Below are 24,139 nucleotides of genomic sequence, written 5' to 3'. Positions count from 1 at the left end.
TGAATAATGAATGAAAGCATAAAGATTTACTCAGCTCTTACTATATTCCATGTGCTGTGCTAAGTTCTAGAAGCACATAGAAAAATTAGATAGTCCCTGTCTTCAGGGAGCTTATGTTCTAACAGGGGAAGAGCAGGATATGAAATCGTCAACGTGTGGTGCTCTGTCTACCAGGGGAGGATATGCACATGCAAATGGTCCAGCCCTACGGCTCTAAGCAGGAGCTTCCCAGGCTGGTGTCCTTCCTAGGACAAGGGTTACCTCTGAGGTTCTGGAAAACCCTCTTTGCTGTGTGTCGTCTACATTTCCCACCTCAGGGGCATTTCTAACACAGCTGCTTAACCTGTATGGACAAGGCTGGGTTTCACCGCCCTCCTCCCCCCAGGCTCTGGGGCTCCCTCTGGTGGGGATGTTTGTTGAGAGGTAGCAAATGTCCAGAAAGGAAGTCAGTCACAGATTTACAGCCAGGAGGAGCCTCAGAGGCTATTTCAGCCAAGCCCCTCACTTTATAGAAGAAGAAACTGAGAGCCAATGAGATTAAGTGATCTACCCAAGGTCTCAGAGGCAGGAAGAAGCAGAGCCAGGTTTTGAATCCAAGGCCTCTGATTTTAAGTCCAGTGCTCTTTCTGTGGAGAAGTATTGAGGAGAATACGTAATTCATCCTCTAGACGATTATCCTGCTGAACTACCAAGGCTTAGTGCTTAGCATACTGCAGGTGTTTAATACATGCTTATTGACTGATTTATTGGTACCCCACAAATTGGCTGCGTTGATCTTCAAGCGATCTATCCAGAGCCAGGAATAATGAGCATGGAATCAAATGGAGGGTGGGAAATCCTCCACTAAAGCCTTCTCCTGATGCCTCACCATGGAGTGGAACTGACTGTGGATTCTCAAGAGCCATCCCCCAGAAATTCAAGATCTGGTGGGATCTACCAGCCTAGAAAAGCTTTAAGAATGGACTTATAGATGGCCTGAATGTTGGCTACCATATGGATCATTCCAGCTAAGTTATCATAAGGAGGAAGTTGGGTGGCTCCATGGATAGAGCCCTGGGCCTGGAGTCAGGAAGACCTGAGTTAAAATCTGGCTCAGATGCATACTAGCTGTGTGACCCTGGGCAAGTCACTTAACCTCTGTTTGCCTTAATTCACTGGAGAAGGAAATGGCAAACCATTCCAGTATCTTTGCCAAGAAAGCCCCATGGACAGTATGGTCCATGGGGTCATGAGGAGCTGGATGTGACTGAAGAACAACAAATTAGCAGAGGCTCATCACTGATCCATTGATACTGGCCTCCTGACCAGTCTATGGAAGAAGACCCTCCACCTCCTGGCTCAAGACATTCTCTCTGGCTATCCCCCATGCCTGGAAAGTCCACCCTCCTCTTCTCCAAGTACTGACCTCCATGGCTTCCTTTAAGTCCCAACTAAAAGCCTACCTTCTACAGGAAGTCTTCTCCAATTTCTAGTACCTTCCTGTTGGTAATTGTTGCCTATTTTATATGGCTTGCTTTGTATATATTTGTTTGTATCTTGTCTCCCCTACTGGATTGTAAGCTCCTTGAAGCCAAGGATTATCTTTTTCCTCTTTTTGTATTCCCAGTGCTTATCAAAGTGCCAAGCACACAGTAGGCACTTAATAAATGTTTATTGATTGATTGAAGACTTTGGTCACTGGAGAATAAATCTTTTAGCCACAGCAACCAGTGAAATTTTCTACTAAGGAACCGTGGTGGTTGGAATATGGAGGGTGGAGACTATACTAAGATGTGTTTTAGAGAAGGGAGTAGCCACACTGAGAAGACTCCAGCTTCCTGAAGTCTAAGTGCTTGTGGGCCATCCTGGTTTCCTTTTACTGTCTGTATGGGCAGCATGCACCTGTGCCTGTCAACGGCATCTATCCAAGATGGCAGAATTCTGGAGGGGAAGGTCAGTGTCCATGGGACTTCCTTTGGGCCACTCCCCAGCAATTTGCTGCATAACAAACAGATGAAGACACCAAGGTAGAGAAGTCTCGTACTGGTTGCCCAGACCTGAAGACACTCAGCTTCTTCGCCTCCTCAGCTCCAATTACTTTCAATCTACTTACCATTTTTGTGTAGCAACTCTCAGGGCAAACAGAGCATTAACACAATTGAAAAGATAATTATTGGGAGGTCACGTTATGGATGCTGTGACTGGCCTAATCACAAGCTCAGTTCTAGAGCTGGAAGGGACCTCAGAGGCCATTTAGGCTAACTACCTTATTTTATAGAGGGAGAAACTGAGGCTTAGATGAGGGGATTGCCCGAGGTCAGACTGGCAGTGAGACAAAGCCAGGATGTGAACTCACGTGCTCTAAGTCTAAATCCAGCCCTCTTCCCATGGAGAAGAGGGAAAGAGGAACATAAATAATTCATAAGAGTGGTAACAATCCTGCTGAATTATAGGCACTTAATAGCAAGGCAGTGTGGTGTAGTGGGTAAGGCTCTGGCTTGGTCTATGGCTTTATGTTTCTGAGCTCAAAAAGCCTCCTCACAAGCAGCTGAAGCTCCAGGGGATGAAATGAAGGAGAAAATGAGATTTCTTGAGCCACAGTGCATGGTAAGCTGTCACCGGGCAGGGGACCCAGGCTGGAGGCAATTCCTGCTTTTTCTGTTTTGCCTCTGAGGACATGGTCTATTTCTTCCCCTTCTGTCCCCTCCACCTACCCCACCCCATCATGCTTCTCTCCCCTGGGATCAGGAGCCATTTCGTTCCTCCTCCCCCTTAGGAAAACAGGGTACAGTACTTTGATGTCAGGAAACTGGCCCAGGTATGTATCCAGAGTGAGTAAGGACCCATCCACTAGTTTTTGATGGAAGTCTTCCCAGAGCACATCACATTTCTGAAAGAGAGAAGAAGAGAGAGGTCACAGTCAGATTGTTCTAACTGGATTCCTCTCCCAAAACTGAGAATCAAGGGAAACATCTGAAAGAACCTGGAAAAATAGCTACTTAAGCATGACTTCCCTAGATGCCAGGATGCTGCACCTTAAAAAAGATATGGATGATTTAATACTGCAATTAATTTTAAACATGTTTTGGCTACCAGTTCCCATGCATAATTCAATCCATCTAATTTGTCAGTTACAGAAAGGGGGCTTATAAGCTTTGGAATTCCTAAATAACTTGTTGGTTTATAAAGTAATTCCCTCACTTTCTTCACGCTAGTCCTGTCAGGCTTGTAGTGTACAATTACTGTGCCCATTTTTTAGATGAAGAAGAGGAGACTTAGAGGGGTCAAGTGACTTGTTCAAGGTGAGTGGCAGAGCTGTGATTCTGACTTAGGTCTTCTGACTTCCCGGTGCCTTTGCCATGGCCCCACACTGCTTTTCTTTCTTTTCAAATCACATTTCATCTGATGTACAAACACCAGAGGCCTCAGAAAGGGTCTGGATCATGCAACATGGCTTTTCTGGTAGGGAAGATAGCAAATGAAAACAGCTCAGCAGCTCCTCTCAAAGAGTTCTTGGCAGTCAGTCACAGCCGCCTCAGCCAACAGAGAGGCAGCCCTTTGTAGAGGATGGTATGGAGGATCAGAGCTAAGCTGGGAGGAAGATATACATGTATGGGGGGAGTGGAAGGGGCAGGGCTTGCTGATTGAATTGATCAGGGTCTTTCATGAGCTCATTTTGAAAGATGAGGCTGCAGGATGGTCCTCAGACATACTTAGATCCCCACATACCAACAAAAGGACAGCTCCCTTTAATATTCTATAACTGATTGGAAGCTCATGCAGAGACGAATGGGTTGAGTGTTGGACTGGAAGCCAGAAAGACCTGGGTTCAAATCCAACCTCCAGACACTGGTGGTTGTATGACCTTGGACTAGTCACTTATATTAACTGGGCCTCAGTTTCACCATCTGTAAAATGGGAGGGAGGGACTCAATGACCTTTAAGTTCCCTTTAAGTGCTAGAACACAGATTCTTAACCAGAAATGAATACACTTTTTTTTGTGTGTGTGTGAGGCAATAGGGGTTAAGTAGCTTGCCTAGGGTCACACAGCTAGTGTCAAGTATCTGAGGCTACATTTGAACTCAGGTCCTCCTGACTCCAGGGCCGATGCTCTATCCACTGCGCCACCTAGCTGCCCCAAATCAATACACTTTTTAAAAGATATATTTTGATAGCTGTATTTCAGTAGAATTGGTTTTCAATGTATTTTTTCACTGAAAAACATCGTTCTGAGAAGAGGTCCATGCGTACCACCACCCCGCCAGAGGGGTCCATGGCACAATAGCTGGAATTTAAAGAGCACTTTAATATTTAGAAAGCACTTTACAAATGTGATCACATTTGGTCCTCGCAACAACCTTGTGAAGTAGATGCTGTTACGATCTTCATTTTCTAGATGAAGACACTAAGGCAGGTAGAGGTTAAGTGACTTGCCCAGCGTCACACAGCAATTAAGTGTCTGAGGCCAGATTTGAACTTAGGTCTTCCTGACTCTAGGTCTGCTGTGCCACGTAGGCACCTAACACAAAAAATGATCAAGACCCCCTGCTCTAGACCTATGAGTCTCTCAATTTCTACTCCCACCCATGCGGCACAGTACAGGATGCAGACCTAGGCTAAATCAGAACCCTCTGGAGATAGTGACACATCTGTGGAGAGATGAGGAGTGTTTTCATTCCATGTGCCTTCACAGTAGCTGATCTTCAGAGTTGTAGAGACCCAAGGTCCAGAAGGGGCTCAGACCTCATTTCCAGAGGTGCGTCTTTCTCATGGAAATCTGAGTATACTTACTCAGCCGGGTCTAACATCATAGCATCTCTGGAGATGAGAACTTGCTCCATTCTTTCTTTTAAAGGGCAAATCTCATTCTTGCTAATGATGCCTTGCCTTTATCACAGCCTCCCAAAGAAGCTGCTGTGCCAGCGGGTTCTTAAACCACCCACATCAGCCAGGGAGCTCAGGCAAGAACGAAAGGTATTTAACAACTGAATTTGCAAACGCTGTGTGTCTGGAGACCAGCTTTTGCCAAATGCATACCCTGGAATTTTCCACAAGCTGGAATGGAGCCCGAAAGCTCTTGCCACAGTCATGAGTTTCTCATTTCATTGCCTCTGTCAACCTTTCCTGAGGATCAAGGTCATCTAGATTGCAGGATTTCAAAGGAAGCCAGACCATTGACAGCAGATCTTTCAGCTCCGTCTCTTACACTGCCCCTAGAGCTCTGGCTGCTTAAAAATGCTTTAGGGTGGCCATCTCACATGAGGCAAAGAAGATGACAGTTGTCAGAGGCCTCCCCTGATGTTATTAGAACCCTGGATTTGAGGCCTCCTTTTCACTTCCCTTTGACAAATGCTTCCTCCATGCCTAACGTTGGTGATGGTGGGGCAAAGAGAAAGGAGAGTTGATTAAGCCTTCACTTACAATCTAGAAAAAAGGGTAAGATATGAAGACACATGACTGATAGCAGGAACTTGGAAGGTACAAGAAAGAGCAGAAGAGAGAACATTTCCACCAGGAAGGGGTCAGGGACTCAGACAGGGCTTTGTGGAGAAGGGATCACTAGAACCAACCACTGAGGCATCATGGATCCCAAATCTGGAATGGACCTTTGAGGCCATGCCCATCAAGGTTAAGTGACTTGCCCAAGATCACACAGATAGTAAGTGTCGAAGGTGAGATTTGAACCTAGGTCCTCTGGCTCCAGAACCAAGGCTTTTTTTTTTCACTGTAGAATGATGCCTTCCTTGTTCAGGAGATAATAGAGGTCTGAAATAGGACAGTAGCAATGTGACCAGAAGGAAGAAAATAATTGCAGGGTATCTCAGAGCCAGAACAGATAGGATTTGGTGACTCAGTGGGTATGCAAAGTTTTAAAGATGGAATTGAAGATGCCTTGAAGTATCAAGCTAAATGACTCGGAGGATGGTGCCACCTTTACCAGGCAAGGAAGATGCTGGCCTCATGGAAGATGGTGAGAATTCCTTCTTAATGTGTTGAGTTAGAGGTTCCAGGGGACATCAAGGTAGAGACGCTGGGCAGGTGCTTGGAAAGGTGGGTCTGGAGCTTAGAATTGATGCCAAGTTTGGAAATACAACATTGTGAGTTATCCACATCCAAGTTGGAACTGAATCCATGGAAGTGGCTGAGATGACCATGGAGGAGACACAGAGAGGGATGAGTTAAATGGCCAAGATGGAACCTGGGAGAATGTTTGCATTTAGTGGGAGGAGAAGGCAGAGGAAGGAAGTCAGCAAAGCAGCCAAGTCTCGCTGCCCTTTTTCTAGACGTCCTTCGGGGCTGGCCTGACTCACTGGGGGAGGAGACAGCTGTCTCTGTGGCACAGTTTGGGGATCCAGGAAATGAACAGACCAGCAAATAAACACATATATCTTCAACTACTAGCTGATGTATGAAATTCCCCTAAATACTGAGAACATCTTTTATTCCATTAGGCCCTGGGAGGGATGACATGGACTGAAATTCACAACAAGCATAAATGACTAGAATCAGACTCTTTCCATTTTGATGGGTGTATGGAGGGAATACAGAGAGTTTGTGAAGTCTAAGGACTGGAGAAGGAAACATATGGAGAGAAAAGTCCAAAGGAAGGCTATGCTAGGACAAAGAGCACATGCAGAAATGTTTAATAAAAGGGATGTGGAGTCAGGTGGTGTAGGTTTAAATCCTTCTTTTGACACCTAATAGCTGTGTGTTCTCTGAGCTTCAGTCAGTTGACTACCATTGATTAAGCACCCACTATGTACCAGGCACTGGGTTAAGCACTGGGGGTACAAAGAGAGGTGAAAGGTAGTCCCTGCTCTCAAAGAGCTCACAGTCTAATGGGGAGGCAACCTGAAAGCAGCTAGGCAGAAACAGGTTACATAACAGGGTAAACTGGAGATAATCTCAGAGGGAAGGCACCAGGATTAAGGGGATTTGGGACAAACAAAACAGTCCCTGCCCTAAAGAAATTTATGTTTTACAAGGGAGTAGTGTTGAGGTCTGGGGATACAACATACATACAGGTAAATAAAAAGTCCAGACAGGGAATACAAAGTCATTTCAAGGAGACAGCATGAAGGCCTGGGAGAAATCCATCAATACCTGGGTGTGAGCAGGCACCTGAGTTGCTCTGAAGGGAGAAAATGATTGTTCACAGGGAGATGAAGAGGGAATGAGGACACAAGGGCCACCTATGCAAAGGCATGGGGGGAGGGGCGAACGCACTGCTGTGCATGAGGAACAGCCAGCAGCCCAGCTTGACTGGAACAGAGGGAAGTAATGGGAGCTAAGGCCAGAGAGGTAGGCGGGAGACAGGCTGTGGAAGGCTTTCGATGCCAGGCTGAGGGTCTTGTATCTCAGGCTGAAGCCAACAGTGCCAGCTTTTGAGCTACATTTGGTAGCTATGTGGAAGATGGAGGGAGGAGGGTTTGGGAGGAGGGACCAATTAAGAAGCTATTGCAATAGTCCAAGCAAAAGGTGATGGGGTGGGGATGGGTGAGGGAAGGGAACAATCGTTTGTATGGCACCTACTATGTTTGAGGCACTGTGCTAAAAGTTTTACAAATATTATCTCATCTGGACCTCACAACAACCCTTCAAGGTTGGTGCGATTATTATCTCTGTTTTACAGATGAGGAAATGAAGGCAGATAGAGGTTAAGTGCCCAGGGTCACATAGCCAGTAAGTGTCTGGGGCCCATTTGAACTCGAGTGCACCACCTAATTGGCTGCTAAGTAGGGCTTCAACAGGGACCGTGGATGGATGCTGAAGGTATTGGCACTTGACTGGCTATGGAGAGTGGGAACAGGTGGCTTTGAGGTTGCAGACTTGGAAGGACGGTGCTCCTCCAGTGGAGATAGGAAGCTGGGAGGATGGATGAGTTTTGTGGGAGGAGACATAACAAATTCCCTTTGGGATGCATTGAGTTTGAGATGCCCGCAACCAGGCAGAGCTGTCCCAAACTTCAGAGAATAGCATAAGGTAGAAAAAAGAATGTCCTTTATTCTGAAGATGAAAAATGACGCGGAAGCTCCAGTTTCCCTCCAAAGCCACTTGAGAATCATCTTCAAGTCTCCCAGAAAGTTGGGAATGGTCCAGATTGAATTCACCTGCCCTGCCTTCTAGGTATATTGTTTCACATTATCATTAAAGCCCCAGAATGGTCAGAGTAGGATGGGGTCCTCATCCTGCACTCATAGCTTGTGAGGTTCATAGGCGGTGTTTCCCTGGGCTCCCCCTCCACAGCTCTCACCTCGCCCACCATCTTCACATCCTCACGTCCATACCAGTCTGGCTCATAGACTTCGTGGAGGGACTCTGTCAGTTTCATTGAAGCCTCTTGCATGCCTGTTGGGTGAAAAAAAAGGACAAATGTTTTCAAAGAAAGTCCAGACTGATTCTTCCTTACCAGGTCTGCCTACCCTGAGTTTTAGGAAATCAGATAAAAATCCCAAAGAGTTGCTGATTCCTTAAATAAGCATCATTCTGAAAGAATCCTGATACTATTCCAAGGGGATGGGAGTGAGGTGGCATAAAGGTTAGGATGCTGTACTTGAAGTCAGAAAGACCTGGGTTCAAATCCTCCCTCAGACACTTCTCAGCTGTGAGACCTTGGGCACTTCATTTAACTTCTCTGAGACTCATTTTCCTTCTCTGTAAAATGAGGACAATAATAGGGCCAACTTCTCATGCTGTTGTGAGGATTAATGACGTTGCTCATGTAAAACGATCTGCTCACTTCCGAGATCTCTGCATACTTCAGCTTCTTTGGTTTCTCTGACAGGCTCTAAGGGCTCATTTACATTTCTTAATGCTATTCTGAGTTAAGGTCTCTTTTGCAGCCAAAGATAACTAACTAACTCGATTCTCTATTCACCAAACTCAGAGAATTTAGAGCTGGGGAGGACCTTAGGGATCATCTGGCTCAGGCCCCTTATTTTACAAAACAGGAAACTGAGGCTAGGAGCAGTGGTGTGACTCACTCAATGTGAGCAGCAGAGGAAGCATTTGAACCCAGGTTCTCCAACTCTACTGTGTGACATTGACTCAAGCCATCTTTGGGTGCAAGGCTGGGGCCAATGATTCACTCCTACTCGTCATCTTCATCGATCTCAGGGGGTACACTGGTGTTGTCAAAAAGCCCTCAAAACAAAGTTAATTCTGATTTGCTTTAATTATAACAATAAACCGTGCATCAGTTTTAAGAAGAGGGGTGACAAAACCAAGCCCACACAAAGACTCTGCAGAGCTGGGATGCTTTGTGCTAAAATAAATAGGCGAAAAGAAAGGACTGGAGTGTCATCACTTCAGACAGAGGAAGCTTAGAGGCTGTCTAAGGCAACATCCTCATTCCAGAAATGAGGAAACTGAAGCCCAGAGACCGTGAATGACTTGCCCAAAGTCACACGGGCAGTGATGGTGAAGCCCGGATTTGAACCCAGAGCATAGGATTATAGATTCAAAGTTGGAGGAGATTGGAACCCAGGCTCTCTGCCTCTAAATCCAGACCCTTTTCTAACTTGCCTCGATGCTTCAGAGTACCATTTTATTTTATTTCAACAGAAACCATGAGAATCATGTATTGCTGTTCAGAGAGCTGGAGCTCTCCAATCCCTGTTGAAGGGTTGAGAACTTTTGCTGGGCTCACCTCAAGCAGGGGCTGCATGGCCCCTTGCCTGCTAGGTTGTAGATGGGAAATAGAAGAAGCAGCAGGAAAGGGACCTGAAATTTCAGTGAGGAGGCACAGCAGCTCATGAGGCTGAGCCTGACAACAGCTTGACAGTGGGCTGCAAACCGAGCAGCCTACTAAAGAACGTAAGAAAATCTTGGAAAACTGTCATCTGTCCTTGGGCTGAGCAAATAGGACTGGAGTACAGGTTTGAAGCCTGAAAAAAACACATTGTCTATCTATTTATCTATCTGTCTATCTATCATTCTCTCTGTAGATAGATAGATAGATAGATAAATATAGTTTAGTCATTTTCAGTTGAGTCTAAGTCTTCGTGACCACATTTGAGGTTTTCTTGCCAAAGATACTGGAGTGTTTTGCCATCTTCTTCTCCAGCTTATTTGACAGATGAGGAAACTGAGGCAAACAGGGTTAGGTGACTTACCTAGGGTCACACAGCTAGTTGTCTGAGGCTGGATTTGAACTCAGGTCTTCTTGACTATAGGCCCAGTTCTCTATCCACTATACTACCTAGGTGCCCCTCACTGGGTATATCAGGGCTATTTTTATTTGAGGAAAGTATTATCTCTTTCAAGCTGCAGAGATAGTGGGGAAAAAAGCACGACTGCACACATAAATCCAGAATTTATTTCTCCTTTGAGTTTGTCACTTTGGTAATTTGTTTGGGGAGGATAAAGTTTTCACTGACTTCCCTTCTCATGCCTGGCCAGGGTGGGATGATCAGTTTTCATGCAGCATTCGATGTGGTCAGGGGCTCAGTTTGGGCAGAAGGCACCAGTCTGCCCATGTGAAACAATCTCTCTCCATGTGCGGAGCGAAGGGATGTGAGAAGCAGAGGCTCAGATGGAAAGACGGCTCCCCAGAAGTCATCAGTTCTGATCTTCTTAGGCTTGCATTTGGTTCTATCAGCGGCCATTCTTTGCGGGCACAATTGTTCAACTTGGATTTAGTCGAAGGATCACAAATTATAGTGGGATGGAAACACATTTCATATGTTCCTAATTAGACCTATTTTATCATGTGGGGACTTACTGACTATTCAGAGACTATTAGATGGATCATCATTGACACGGAAAAGGAATTCTACCCAAGTAGAGCCAGTACAGATTGAATTTAAGGCCACCAGGTGGTGCAGCAGACAGCCAGGAGGCTTGGAGTCAGAAAGATCTGAATTCAAAATGGCAGCAGACACCACTAGCTGCAAGATCCTGGGCAAGTCACTTAACCTCTTGGCCTCAATTTCATCATTGGTCAAATGGGAAAAACAACATCTACCTCACAAAGTTGTTATGGGGATCAAAAAACTGACAGCTATCATTACTATTCCAGGCAGTTAGGTAGTGCAGTACAGAGAGGAACCTGAAGTCAGGAAGACGAGTTCAAATCTGGCCTCAGATGCTTACTGGCTATGTGACCCTAGGCAAGTCACTTAACCTCAGTTTGCCTTAATCCACTGGAGAAGGAAATGGCAAACCCCTCCAGTGTCCCTGCCAAGAAAACCCCACAGACAGTATTGACATGCTGTGGTCCATGGCATCACGAAATCGGACATGACTTAACAACATATGCATATGTGAATCTATGAACTTTACATTTATGCCATAGATATTTTAAAGGTATTGTCTTCCCAATTAGAAAACAAGTTCTTCATTGGTGAAGGTGAGAACGTAGCATTCATCAAGTATCTGCTATGTGCCAGGCACTGTGCTAAGAACAGTACAGATGTCATTTCAGCTGTTCCTTAAAACAACTTGTGAGGGAGGTGCTATTATGACCTCCCTTTCATAAATCAGGAAACTGAGGCAGACAGTGGTTAAATGACTTGCCCCGGGTTACAGAGCTAGTAAGTGTCAGAGGCTGGAAGTAAACTTACTGGACAACTAATAGCCGATCCCCTCACTTTGCCGATGAGGAAACTGAGGCAGACGGTAATTAGGTGACTTGTCTACAGCCATGCAGCTAATAAATGTCTGAGGTTGGATTTAAACTCAGGTCTTCCTGACTCCAGGCCCAGCATTTTATCCACTGAGCCACCTAGCTGCCTCCATATTATATATATAAAGTAATTAAATACAAGGTAGTTTGGGAAGGGGCACTAGCCTTTGGGGGGATCAAGAAAGAGTTCATGAAGCTGCTGCTGCTTAGTAGCATCTTAGAGGAAGGACAGACTCTACAAGAATCTATGTTCCAGAGTAAGGGATATGGGCATGGAATAGCTATTCTAGATGGGTGATCTGGACAATTATATCCAGAATATTATGGAATTTAGGGTGGGAATGGTTAAGAACAGAATTACAGAAGAGTCGGAAGGGACCCCAAAGTTCACCTGCTCCATCCTGTGCCTGAACAAGAATCCTATATATAGCCAAACCAAGTGGGCATCACCTTTGTTTGAGGACATCCAGTGAGGAGTGGAAACTCAGAAATGGCTTCCCTTCTCAAAAGATAGGACCCCTGTCTGGTCTTTAATATGGGTGTAGTCTCAATGACAACCTCTCCCTGTCCTTTGGATAACTATATTTTTTTCTAAAATGTATACTTTCCTCTATACTTCAGCAGTGAGTTAGTAAATATTTAATACTTCCAGAGAGTTGTGATTTCAGCAATGGAGACCACCTTACATCGGTGGAGATCACAACTTTGCAAGCCTTCAGGTGCTGGATCTTTGTGGGCTGCTATGGCCCAAATATCTCTCACCTGGAGACTGCCTTTCTGAGACTGAGCAGGTCTACGTGTCAGTGGGCGAGTTGGCAGACAGGGCATTCCTGGGTCCCTCCTCAAAGCCTTCCTAGCTTGGTGGGACGTGGCAGTGCAGCTTCCTAATGCCTCCTCCATGTCACAATGAGTGGGCCATAGACTCAATTCAGATAAAAGAGCACCCTGGATATTGGGTCAGAGGGGCCGCATTCAAATCCTGGTTCAGCCACCTGTGTGACCTCAGGCAACTGCTTCACCTCTCCTGGCTTGCTGCCTCCTCTAAATGAGCATGTGGGACTAGATAGTGTCTAAGGGCCCTTCCAGCCCTCAATTTGTGATTCTATCACTTCTGTGACTTCTCTGGGCCTCGGCTTCCTCATCTGTTCAATGAAAGGGTCACAAAGGTCTAAAGTCCCTTCCAGCTTTCTAGGGTCCTTTGAAGACAGTAGCAACAACAGAAAAAAGCCCATTTTTAAAGGTTGGAATGAACATGGATGCTATCTAAGGCATTCATTGGGGCTTCTAAGGTGACTGATACCTCTACCCTCAACCCCCAATCACATCTTCAGCCTATCAAGGCTCTGAAGCTACAGATTTCATTTTCTCCCTCATTGTCTTATACTTCTGGATTTCAGAGAAAAAAACAGATTGTATATGTGTGGGGTGGGGGTGGGGAGGGAGTTTTGGTATATAAAAGGAGCTGGGATAAAGTAGTACAGGGGAGAGTTGGCTAGCCTAGAGGCCCAACAAAGAGATCATCGCCTCTACCCCAGCAGCATGAGGCACCTGCAGGTGAGCAGAGCTGATCTGAGGCTGATTGTGGGGCCTGTGGCCCCAGTGTCTTCTCCCACATATCCAAGATGCTGCCATGTCCAGCTGAGAGGGACAAAGCTTAGAAAACAGTGCAAGATAGAGAATCTAAGAGCCTCAGAACTTAATCTTCTCTTCCTGAGCGGGACACCAGCCCAGGGGAGGAAGGCATTAAGGGATGAGCCCTGTCCTGCCCCAGAAGTGACCAGAGCTCCTGGCTGGACAATCATTTAGATCAGTGTTGTAGAATCATGGAAAGTCAAAGCAAGAAGCCATTTTGGGACAATCCAGGCCGACATATTCACTTTATGGGTGAGGATATGGAGGCCACAACAAAAACATGCTCAAAGGGTGTGTTGGGTATACCAGTACATGGGCATCAGCTGATGCCACAGAGACATTAAGTGCCTTCTCTCCAGTTGGATGACTACTGAAGGGGAGAATGAGGCAAACGTGTGGCCTTAGGATTCACAGTATCAGAGTGAGATGGGTCCCTGGAGGCCGTCAACTCTAACACCGCCCCCCCCATTTTACATATGAGGAAACTGAGACTGAGAGATGTTAAATGACTGGCCCAGATTCACACACTTAGTGTAGGCAGGATTTGAACTCATGCTCCCTGACTCCAAGTCCCACGCTATATCCATGGCCCCGCCTATCTGCCTCAAGTCCAGTCCAGTTGTCTGTCCACAACAATCAATTAGTAAATAATCATTAATGGTGGCAGTTACTATGGGCCAGGCACCATCTTAAAACAAACACTCTTAAAACCAAAGAAATAAATCAAAACAAAAATAAATCCCACACCTGGCTATTTCCAGCGCACTGAGGATCTGTGATAATAACTGCTGCCATTTACTGAGGGTTTGAGAGCTCTCCTCATAACAACCCAGTAGCCTAGACATTAACAATACTATGATCCTTAATTTGCATATGAGGAAATTGAGGCTGGGGGAGGGGAGGGAGGTGTTCGTGCCACACAGCTCAGAAATGGAATTTGAACTTAGGCCCCCTGACTCCAGGTCACTTCCCACTATGCCAATAGAAGTCAATCACTCTTTTTTCTTGGTCAAATAAACAATTAGTATATTGAAAAGAAAATTGGATTCACTAGTCCTTTTCTTGATGAATGAACCCCATGGCCCATACTTATCATATCACATCATAAGATTGTTTTGAAAAAGGAATCCATAGAAGAGCCTGGCTCAAAGGCAATCTTTTTTTTTCTTTCAGGTTTGACATTTTTATAATGTTTGAACAATTAGAGCATCCAAAAGTGAACAGCAGATCCCCAAGAAAAAGCTGGCTGACCCCTGGCAGGGGAGTCTAGGGAGGTGGTGCAGTTGTGCTACATGGCATTTGAGGGCCCCTCCTGCTGGAACAGTTCAGGTTGTGGGAGGATAAACTTGCATTAGGAAAATGACCACACAGCTGAAATCACTCACTTCTAATGGAGATTAGGGCTTGCATGTGACCCTACTGTGAGATAATAGAGGGGGAAACTCTTTGAAAAATTCAATTTGCTTTATCAGCAAGGTGTTATTACTACCAATAGAAAGAGAGGGAGTGAGGGAAGGAGAAGGAAAGAAGGAAGGAAGGAAGAAAGGAAGGAGGGAAGGAAGGAAAGGAGGAAGGAAGGAAGGGAGGAAAGAAGGAAAGAAGGGATGGAGGAAGGAAGGAAAGGGGGGGAGGAAGGAAGGGAGGGAGGGAGGAAGGGAGAAAAAAAGAATCTGACCATTTGAAGCTGGTTTCAAACTGGCCACAGACAAGTTACTTTCTGAGTCTCAGTTTCCTAATCTGCACTACTGGAGGAATAATCCACGTATCACCTTCCCCAGAGGGCTGCTGTGAAGCTCAGTGAGATCATTCAGGTAAAGCTTTAGCTGGGCCCTTATTAGTAGAGTGGCCTGGTGTGCTGCGTTCTGGGCCACTGGAGGCCCTCCCACCCCACCAAAATCTTGTATTAAATTGGAGTTGGTGAGCGACCTCGTGGGAAGGGGGGTGGGACGCAGGGGCTCCCTAGGGAGATCTACAGGAATGTTTGCTCCACTGCTGGTTCTCAGTTGTCATTTCTCATTGCTCTCACTGTGTCTGAGTCCTGGGAAAACAGTTACCCCAACTGGTTGTAATTGTGTCTACAGCAAGAATAGCTGGACTCTGGCTGGGCCCTGCAGAATCGCCCATGAGTAAAGCGGCTGCCTGGGCTCCCCAGGGGCCCTTTCCCAGGTCTGCTCTTGGCTGAGTCCTGCAGAGCCGAGGCCATCAGACAGAATCCTAAGATGGTCAGCTGGGAGCTGGAAGGGACCTTAGAGGACATTTGGTCCAACTCCTTGATCTTACAGATGAGGAAACTGAGGCACAGAGGAATTAAGTGATGTGTCCAAGGTCACACTGGAAGTGAGATAGGTGAGATGCAGCCTTGGGTCCATTAACTGTACGATACCACACTCCACTACGGCTGCATCAAGGCTCCCTCTGACCGCTGTCTGCGCTTCCAAAGTCTTGCACCCCTGCCCTCTACCACCATCCTGATTTTCGACAGTGCACATAAGGAAAAGCACGTTTTTGCCGCCAACCTCGGGGAGCTCACGACAAACCGCTGATTTGCCAGAGACAGAAAGGCGACAGCCATGGCAGAGCCCCGCAGAGGGCGCCGGTATTTCTCGTCCTAAGGCTGCCTGGAGGCGGCCGAGGGAAAGCTGAGAGAACCCCTGCCCCCCGAACGGACACGACATGCTCACTTGAGCGGTGGAGGGAGGGAGGACAAGAGAGCCGGGGAGGGGTTTCAGGGCCAAGTCCTGCGTGCCTGTATGCTTCTCCCCGCGGATGTGTTTCCACTTTTTGCTGCCTCGCTGCCTACTGCAGAGTACGGTTCATTATAAGTACTCAACAAACATTTGTGGAAGTGGGCTCACTGACATCACATCCTCCTGCCATGGACATGCCAGGGAACCCCACAATTCTTGAGAAAAAAAGTGGAGGACCCAAGCTTTATGCCAAAGTTGAAAGGATTTAAAAAAACAAACTTTTTTTAATGTTTGGGAGTTAATTTATGTTGAGTGAAAAGGAACTTGGAGGGCAAATTTCAAGGCCCATTTCTAACTAATCTATGACTTCTAAAACAAACCAGGGATTCATTTTTTCTGGTGATACTCTTGCAAATACCCCAACCTTCCCCATCTCCCCTGAGTTCATTATCATCACTGGCCCCATCAAGCAGGTGGGGAAATTGATCGGCCCGCAGCTGGCTTACCATGTTTGACTATACAGCATGGATAGGAGGGCTATCAAATATCCCGGAGAGTTATTAACCAAACCAGCAGAACCGCTCGCAATGACATTCCTGCTGAGCTTTCTACCCTTCCTGGGGGCAGAAATCCTTCAAAAGTGCAGATGCCCACTCCTGTGGGAAGCCCTCGGTGAGTATTCCAATCAGAAGTGATCTCTCCATCTCTGCAGTATTTTTCGTGGGCACCACATCCGTTCTACTTAGCAAATATTCTCTTACAGCTTTCTTTTGTCAGCTCTTATGCATGAGTGTGCACATTGCCCAAGAGCTGAAACCTACAGTTACCCATATGTCGTTCCTTATGTGTTGGAACCTTAATGGAGAAATCCAGTGTGACCTGAGGAGGAATGCATGTCTCAGTAAGTTCACATATGTTTTCTCCTTCCTTTGACCTCATTAGAAAAGGTCTCTCTCATTCTCATTGTCCAGGATTTGCCCTGTCCTTTTAGCCATGCACAAGTCCAAGGTTTATGTTCAGTACATTTGAAGAGCAGTTGGCTTTTGAATTTTACTCAGTACTACACACTTAAACACAAAATTCTTTAGCTTTTTGCCCTATCTCATTTAAATTTTAACATGAGTTTTTAAAGAATTTCAAAGTTTCCCAAGCTACTCATTTCTTCACCTTTCCCCCTCATTATTATGTGTTGGTAAAGCTTTTTTAGGGGGGAGAATCCCATACTTTTGCTCTGTTTTCTAGCTATTTATCTACATTTCAAATCTCTGAATAAATTGAAAGCTCCTTGGGAAGAGAAATTGTGTCTGATCTGCCTTTTATCCTTCACATTTCCTACTCGTTTGAAAGAATGAATGAATCAATGAATGTATAAATGTAGCCTGAGGCAAACACCAGCATATTCTAAGCCAATAGCAACATCATTGGAATAGACGTAGAACCTTCCAAAAAGAATATTTTGAAGCAAAACATTCAGTTAGATGGATGCTTGTTTAAAACAAAAAGTTATTAGAAGCACACACAGTACAAGGGAGAGTGTGTCTGACCCGAGGTCACAGGATTTAGAGCTGGGAAGGACCTTGGAGGCCATGTAGTCCAAGCCCCTGGTTTTATAAATGAAGAAACTGAGGCATGAAATCTCAGTTTAAGTCTCTTCTCTGTCATTTACTAGATGGGCAAATCACTTTTCCATTCTAAGCCTCATTTTCCTTATTGTAAACTTGAGATACTATTATTTCACAGGGCTGTTGTGAGGAGAGCACTTGATGACCCCCAGTGTTTTAGAAATAGCAGCTGTTGTTGTTATCAGCCCATCCTTCTCATCTTATAGTTAGTGCGAGTTGACATAGAAATGGTGGCCATACTGGTCGCTTGCCAACTATTGTTCTTTTGTGTTTCATGCTCTGCAGACCCTTGCTTGGGTGGAAAAAATAACTGTTTTCTGGGGTTGAATAACAGTCCTCTGCAGGCTCATTACAAGCAACTCTAGCAAATTATTAGCAGCAGTATTAGAATTAGTATTGGGAGGCATAGCAAACTATGGTGAAAAGAGCCCTGGCCTCAGAATCAGAAGACCAATTTGAGTGTTTCCTGTATGACCTTAGGTAAAGCATTTCCCTCTGAGCCTTAATTCTTTATCCCTAAAATGGGGATGATAATAATTTTTACTACTTTCGTCACAAGGCTATAATGGGTCAATGTTTCAGAAATCTTTTATCACCCTAGAAATTTGTTATTGTTGTAATCATCCTTATGTCCTAATCTAATGTTGCATTGTGATGTGGAGACAAGCCTGGGTTCTTAAAGGCTAGAGTTATGAAGCACATGTTCTGGTAGGTTTGACAAAATTGGAAAGACTTTAAGGAGAGGCCTGGCAATAATGTGTGTGTGTGTGTGTGTGTGTGTGTGTGTGTTGTGTGTGTGTGTGTGTGTGTGTGTGTGTGTGTGTGTGTGTGTGTGATCCCTCGACAAGTCTAGCTAAGTTCAGAGAGGCTTATCACTGGGAGGTTATACTCCAAGTAATGAATGTTTTAGCCACAGCAACTTGCAGACTGTCTACTAAGTCAGAGAAGGGTTGTAATCTCAGTCAGTGAAAGAATCTGGCAATTCACAGATTCACCAAGTATTGAAGCCAGCCTCGTTATCCTATTTGAGGATACCCCAGTAATGGTGTTGTTTAATGGCTGGCTGTAGCTGAAAGGTCCGAGCTCAGTCAGCCAGCTTCCCCACCCAGCCATTATCTAGGCTCTGCTTCGGGGCGGGGCCTTTGGTACAACTTGCTCCCCTCCCCCACCTGCCCACCTAGCCCTTTATGAGATCCTTCTCCCATCTCTTTCAGGGCATTTTACAGGAAACATCTCAGAGATCATTACCTTTGATAGCAGCTAAGTATCCCCGGAGTTCTCTCTGAAGTCTCGTACCCTCTGCCTGAAACATAACAGAAATGAGATACTGTACATTCATAACTGGCATTTAAACAACGCATTGGAGAAAGCACAAATCAGAGTCTGGCATTCCTTTCAAAGAAGTCGCTTTTGGATCCAACAAATAGATTCACTCTCTTTACTCCCCCAAGCCTTAGGGCACAAGTTATAAAGCAGGTCCCCATCAGCATCGGTGGACAGAATTTCCTCACCAGGAGTTCTCTATGCCAAATGGGCACACTAAGTCCAAGCACACTGACGTTCACTTGTTCAAGCTTTAAGAGGAATAAGATTCAGCCTAAAATTAATTACGCAAAGGGAGGTGAAGAGTGATCAAAAAAGTGACCTACAATGGAGTAAGTTCTTCCTTCCCCCAAATAAAACAGAAGCTCATGGAGAGGCTGTTTCATTTTTGTCTTTTTATACCTGAGCCAAGTATAGTGCCTGGTACACAGTAGGGCAATGATCAGTGTTAGCTGAACTGAACCGAGGCTCATGTATGCACACCCACATATGCACACACACACACACACACATACATAATACTCACATATGCCTTTCTTCAAGGTCTTATGGTTAGTAAAGTCAAGACAGTTTCAATGTGAAAATAATTTCTATAGCACACATGTGGCTACAGCTCCATGGATGCTGCCGCCAGCAGGATAAAGACCCATCTTTACATAGCTTATCAGTTACCAGTTCTTGTTGATTTTACCCACCCAGCACCTTTTGGGTTTAGCCCTATTCTCTCTAATCACACGGCCTGGACCCCAGCTCAGGCCCCAGGCATCTCTAGCTTGGATTACCACAATTGCCTCCTGATTGGTCCTTCTGGTTCCTGGCTCTTCTCTCTCCAGTCCATCCTCCACACCAGCTGCTAAAAAAAAATCTTCCTAAGTCACAAGTCTGAGGCAGCTAGGTGGCACAGTTGTAGGATAAAGCCTTGGACTTGGAGTTAGGATGGCCTCAGTTCAAGTAATTTCTTAGACATTTATTAGCTGTATGACCCTAGGCAAGTCACTTAACCTCTGTTTGCCTCAGTTTCCTTATCTGTAAAAAGAGAGGATTGGGCTAGGTCCCTGCCAAGTCCACACATATGATCTATGATCCTAACTTGCTCCAAATCCTTCAGGTTTTGCTGCTCCTTCTGGAATCTTCTCCCAATTCCTCAGTCTAGCATTTAAGACCCTCTAGAGTTTGACTTCTCCCCCTGTCCAGTCTCATCCCCTATTGCTCCTCTTAGCCATTCCTGAGCAACTTTGTTATTACATGACATTCCTCTCTCCTCATTTTTGCTTTCCTCCACCTCTACACTTCCCCCTCCCTACCCAAACTGAAGTATCCAAGAGCCAGTCACTTCTAACTGATTCTGCCTAGAGACACAAAATCAAAGGCAGCTCTAAAAAAAAAAAAGGTCTGTCTTCAGAGGACCGTGAGATGGCCACCGAGTGTGCACAGATAAATTATTCACAGGCCAAGCAAAAAATCAATAAAACTTGAATCCTTGACATTTTCTTAGTGATAATGGAACTTCTCCTAGGCATCTCACAAATTCAAGGCCAAAAGAATGGAAAAATCAGAAATCAAGAGTGCTCAGGTGTGAATGAAAAAGAGTTCCCCAAGGAAGGGTGGTCTCTTGGCCCTTCCATGTGGACCCAATTACAATTTGCTCTCGATCATCATCTTAATAATTTACTTCAATTCAAACCACATTTATTAAGTGATGATCTGGGGTCAGCCAGTAGGCTGGGTGCTGGGTATACAAAGGGAAAAATGAACAGTCCCTGCCCTCAAGGAGTATATACACACACACACACACACACACACACATATACATATAGAGTGTATCTATGCATATGTATATGTGTATATATACACACATATATGTATACACACATATATACACATATATGCATGTATATAAGAAAGCATACAGTATTACACAGATAAGTATATACAAAATATTGACTTGACAAGTAAATAAAATAGGAAATAAATCTTCAAATAAACTTCTTCACTCAAACTCCATATAGCTTTTAAAATAGCACACATTTTAACAAAAAAGCATAGTGAGAGAGGGAGGAGAGGGAAACAGAGGGAGTGAGAAAGGGAGACACAGAAAGAAATAGAAGGACAGAGCCAGACAGAATGGAAGGTGAGCAGCTGCTGTTTGTCACCAATCATGCCTAGTGTGAGCAGCGGCATAAAGACTTTCTTGAGCAAATGGATTTTTCTATTCATAGGTCCTCCTCTCTCCCCCCACCTTCCTCAGGACATTATATACCAGTTTAAGGCCAGGCTTAGGAAAAGAGGAAAAAGAGTGGATTAAAACAACAATAACTAGAAATTGAGTGGGGCAGGGTGAGCCTGAAGAGCCATAAACTCTCTGAGAATGTCTAGAAATGACAAAAGACAGGAAGAGGAAGAGCGAAACGTATTAAGTTCTGGAATCCCAGATGAAATCTGATGTCTGACCCAACAGCAAGCCTAGAATGCAGGCTAGTTAATCTCCTTAAGATAAGCTGAAATAGGTTGCAATAAATACAGGATGACTTTCTATATATATGGACACAAAAGGATATTTTCAGGGTGATGGAGAAAAAAAGGAAATGCATCTTGGAAGACTCATGGAAATCATCAGCCCTCAGCAATTAATGTGTACAAGGATGCAGTTGTTGAGAGTGAAAAAAAATTGAGAATTTGCAAAAGTCATCATAAAAATACGAAACATTCTCCAGCCCATTTTCATATGCAGTAGATCCAGGGACATTTTCCCCATGAAATCAAACAACCAACCAATCAGTCTATCACCAAGCATTTGTTAAGCACTTAAAATAAAATGGGAAAATTTTTGTAAAGCACTTAGCACAATGTCTGGCACACAGTAGGTCCTGAATAATACTAACAGATAGAGAGCATCTACTGTATGTGCCAGGCACTCTGCTAAGAGCTTTACAATTATCTCATTTGATCTCCCTGGGAGCTAGGTACTCTTATTATTTCCATTTTACAGATGAGGAAATTGAGACAGTGGTGAAGTTTCTTGCCCAAGGTCACACAGCCAGTAATTATCTGAGGCTGGATTTGAACTCAGGTCTTCCTGACTCCAGGTCTGATGCCATGTGCACTGTGGTGCCCCCTAGCTGGTTGTTCCTTTCTTCCACCTCCTGTGTTGCAGGAACTGTGTGTTAGGTGCTGAGAATACAATGAAACACTTGCTACTCTGGATGGTTAAACTTGTGACAACTGTTAACCCTGAGAGTCTGATGTCCTTGTTTCCACCACCATCGCAGACCTCCAGCTTCTAAGAGGCTGATGCATGTGAGGGCAGATGCAGGAACTGTCCTGTTTCTAAGAGTCGCACAGAGAAGACCAGTCCCGAGCAGTGCTCAGTTCCCTCCTGTTGGCTCATCAGACTGCACAACAGCGTAGGTCACAGAAATGGAATGAAGGTGGGGGGGGGGCCCTATGCCCTTGAATCAAGGGGGAATTCCAATGGATTTTTTTTTGTAAAGAAAAAATCTTGGTAAGAAATGCATTCTTGCTTCCATGTTGCTTAGGTTTTGAGAGGGAATGAGATTAGTCTTGTTGGTAATGCTCTCCATCACTCAAAAAGCATGGATTAAATAAGTAATATGTGCCAAGCATTGGGGGTAGTACTAGAGATACCAAGCCATGAAGGACACAGTCCCTGCCTTCATGGAGTTTCCATTCTATTAGGAATCAAGGTTGTTTGGGGGATAGGGAGAGGGGCTCAAAATGTACACACACACACACACATATATATATATATATATATATATATATATATATATATATATATATATATGCATGTATGTACAAAGTAAAATATAATTTGTAATATCTGTAAAATATATTTTTAACAAAACAAGTTGGTTAGGGAGGGGGTATCAGCTCTGAAAAAATAAAGAAAGGCTTCATGTAGAAGGTCGTAGTTAAACTGACCCTTAAAAGACATTCAGGTTAAAATGTCAAATAGGCAAGGTCATATGGGACTGGAGTTTTAAGGTGAAAGATTTGGGCTGGATCTATAGATCTGGAAAATCTGGGAACTGTTTGCATAAAGATAATAATTAAACATATGGGAGATAATGAGATGAGAGAGCCAGATCCAGATAAAGACAGACAGGGAAACAAAGGCAGAGACAGAGACACAGAGACAGATACAGAGATAGAGACAGAGCCAGAAACAGAGACATAGAGAGCCCGAAATGGACGGACACAGAGAAAGATACAGAGATAGAGCCAGAGAGAGAGAGAGAGACAGAGAGACAGAGAGACAGAAAGACAGACAGAGTAGTATAAAACAGAAATCGGTAACTTAAGAACTATTAATTTATTTTTAAAAATATTTGATTATTGGTTTCCTTTGTAATTCTATGTATTTCATTTTATGCATTTTACAATATGATTCTGATAAGAGGTACATAGGCTCTATCAGACTGCTCAAAGGGTCCAGGTGGCAAAAAAGCTTAAGAATCCCAGGTGTAGAGAGGGAAGAGGGCCTAGGCCAGTGACTTGCATAACACCTACAGTTAGGAGGTTTGATATGGATGACGAACCAACAATCAATGCAAAGAAGGAATGATCAGAGATGTAGGAGGAGAACCAAAACAGAAGAGTGTCATTAAAACCCAGAGAGAAGAGAGAATATGCAAGAAAAGAGGATGGCCAACAGAAATAAATGCTGCAAGAGAAGACGAAAGCTTGAAGACTGAAAAAAGACCATCAGACTTGACAGCTCATGGGTCCTTAGTCACTGGAGTTTCAGCTGAGTGATGAGCTAAGAAGTCAGATCACTGGGGGTTGAGAAATGAAAGGGAAGTGAGGAAGCATCAACACCAAGTATAGCTAATAATAAAGACTAGCATCGCGATAGTGCTTTCAGATGTGCAAAGTGCTTTACAAATAGTATCTCATTTGACCCTCACAACAACCTTGGGGCTAAGTGGTTTTACTATCCCCCTTGCATAGATGAAAAAAAAGTGAGGCAGACAGAGACTGAGTGACTTACCCAGAGTCACACAGCCAGTAAGAGCCTGAGGCCAGATTTGAACCCAGGTCTTCCTGACTCCAGTTCTAGCACTCTGTGTACTGTGCTACCTAGCATTTCCTGGGACTTTGGCTGAGAAATGGAACATAAGCACCATAGTCTTATTCCAAGAGATGCCTCTAGTCAGAAAAGTCTCTTTGGGGAGAAAGGAGGAATCTCACAAACCAGGATTGGGCTGACATCCTAGGAGAGTTCAACAGCTTCTCTTCTTTGGGACCA

At 44.7% G+C, this 24,139-nt stretch overlaps 1 protein-coding gene across 3 annotated transcripts in view; it reads right to left on the bottom strand.

The window, feature by feature from the left end:
• The window catches only part of AMPH (amphiphysin), a 224,531-nt gene that overhangs the window by 72,184 nt on the left and 128,208 nt on the right, over window positions 1-24,139 (bottom strand). For all 3 annotated transcript variants that reach the window (XM_020964329.2, XM_078152048.1, XM_020964330.2), the window contains exons 5-7: window positions 18,796-18,850; window positions 8,235-8,329; window positions 2,774-2,869 (exon numbers count right to left, since the gene is read on the bottom strand). In XM_020964329.2, the coding sequence (XP_020819988.1) occupies window positions 2,774-2,869; window positions 8,235-8,329; window positions 18,796-18,850 (246 nt within the window). The remainder of the gene's footprint in view (window positions 1-2,773; window positions 2,870-8,234; window positions 8,330-18,795; window positions 18,851-24,139) is intronic.

This window comes from Phascolarctos cinereus, unplaced genomic scaffold (assembly GCF_003287225.1).
Source record: "Phascolarctos cinereus isolate Bilbo 61053 unplaced genomic scaffold, phaCin_HiC Scaffold_4;HRSCAF=312, whole genome shotgun sequence".
NCBI classification, from domain to species: domain Eukaryota; kingdom Metazoa; phylum Chordata; class Mammalia; order Diprotodontia; family Phascolarctidae; genus Phascolarctos; species Phascolarctos cinereus.
The sequence above is the reverse complement of the archived record's forward strand: the minus strand, read 5'-3'. Positions and strand labels throughout refer to the sequence as shown.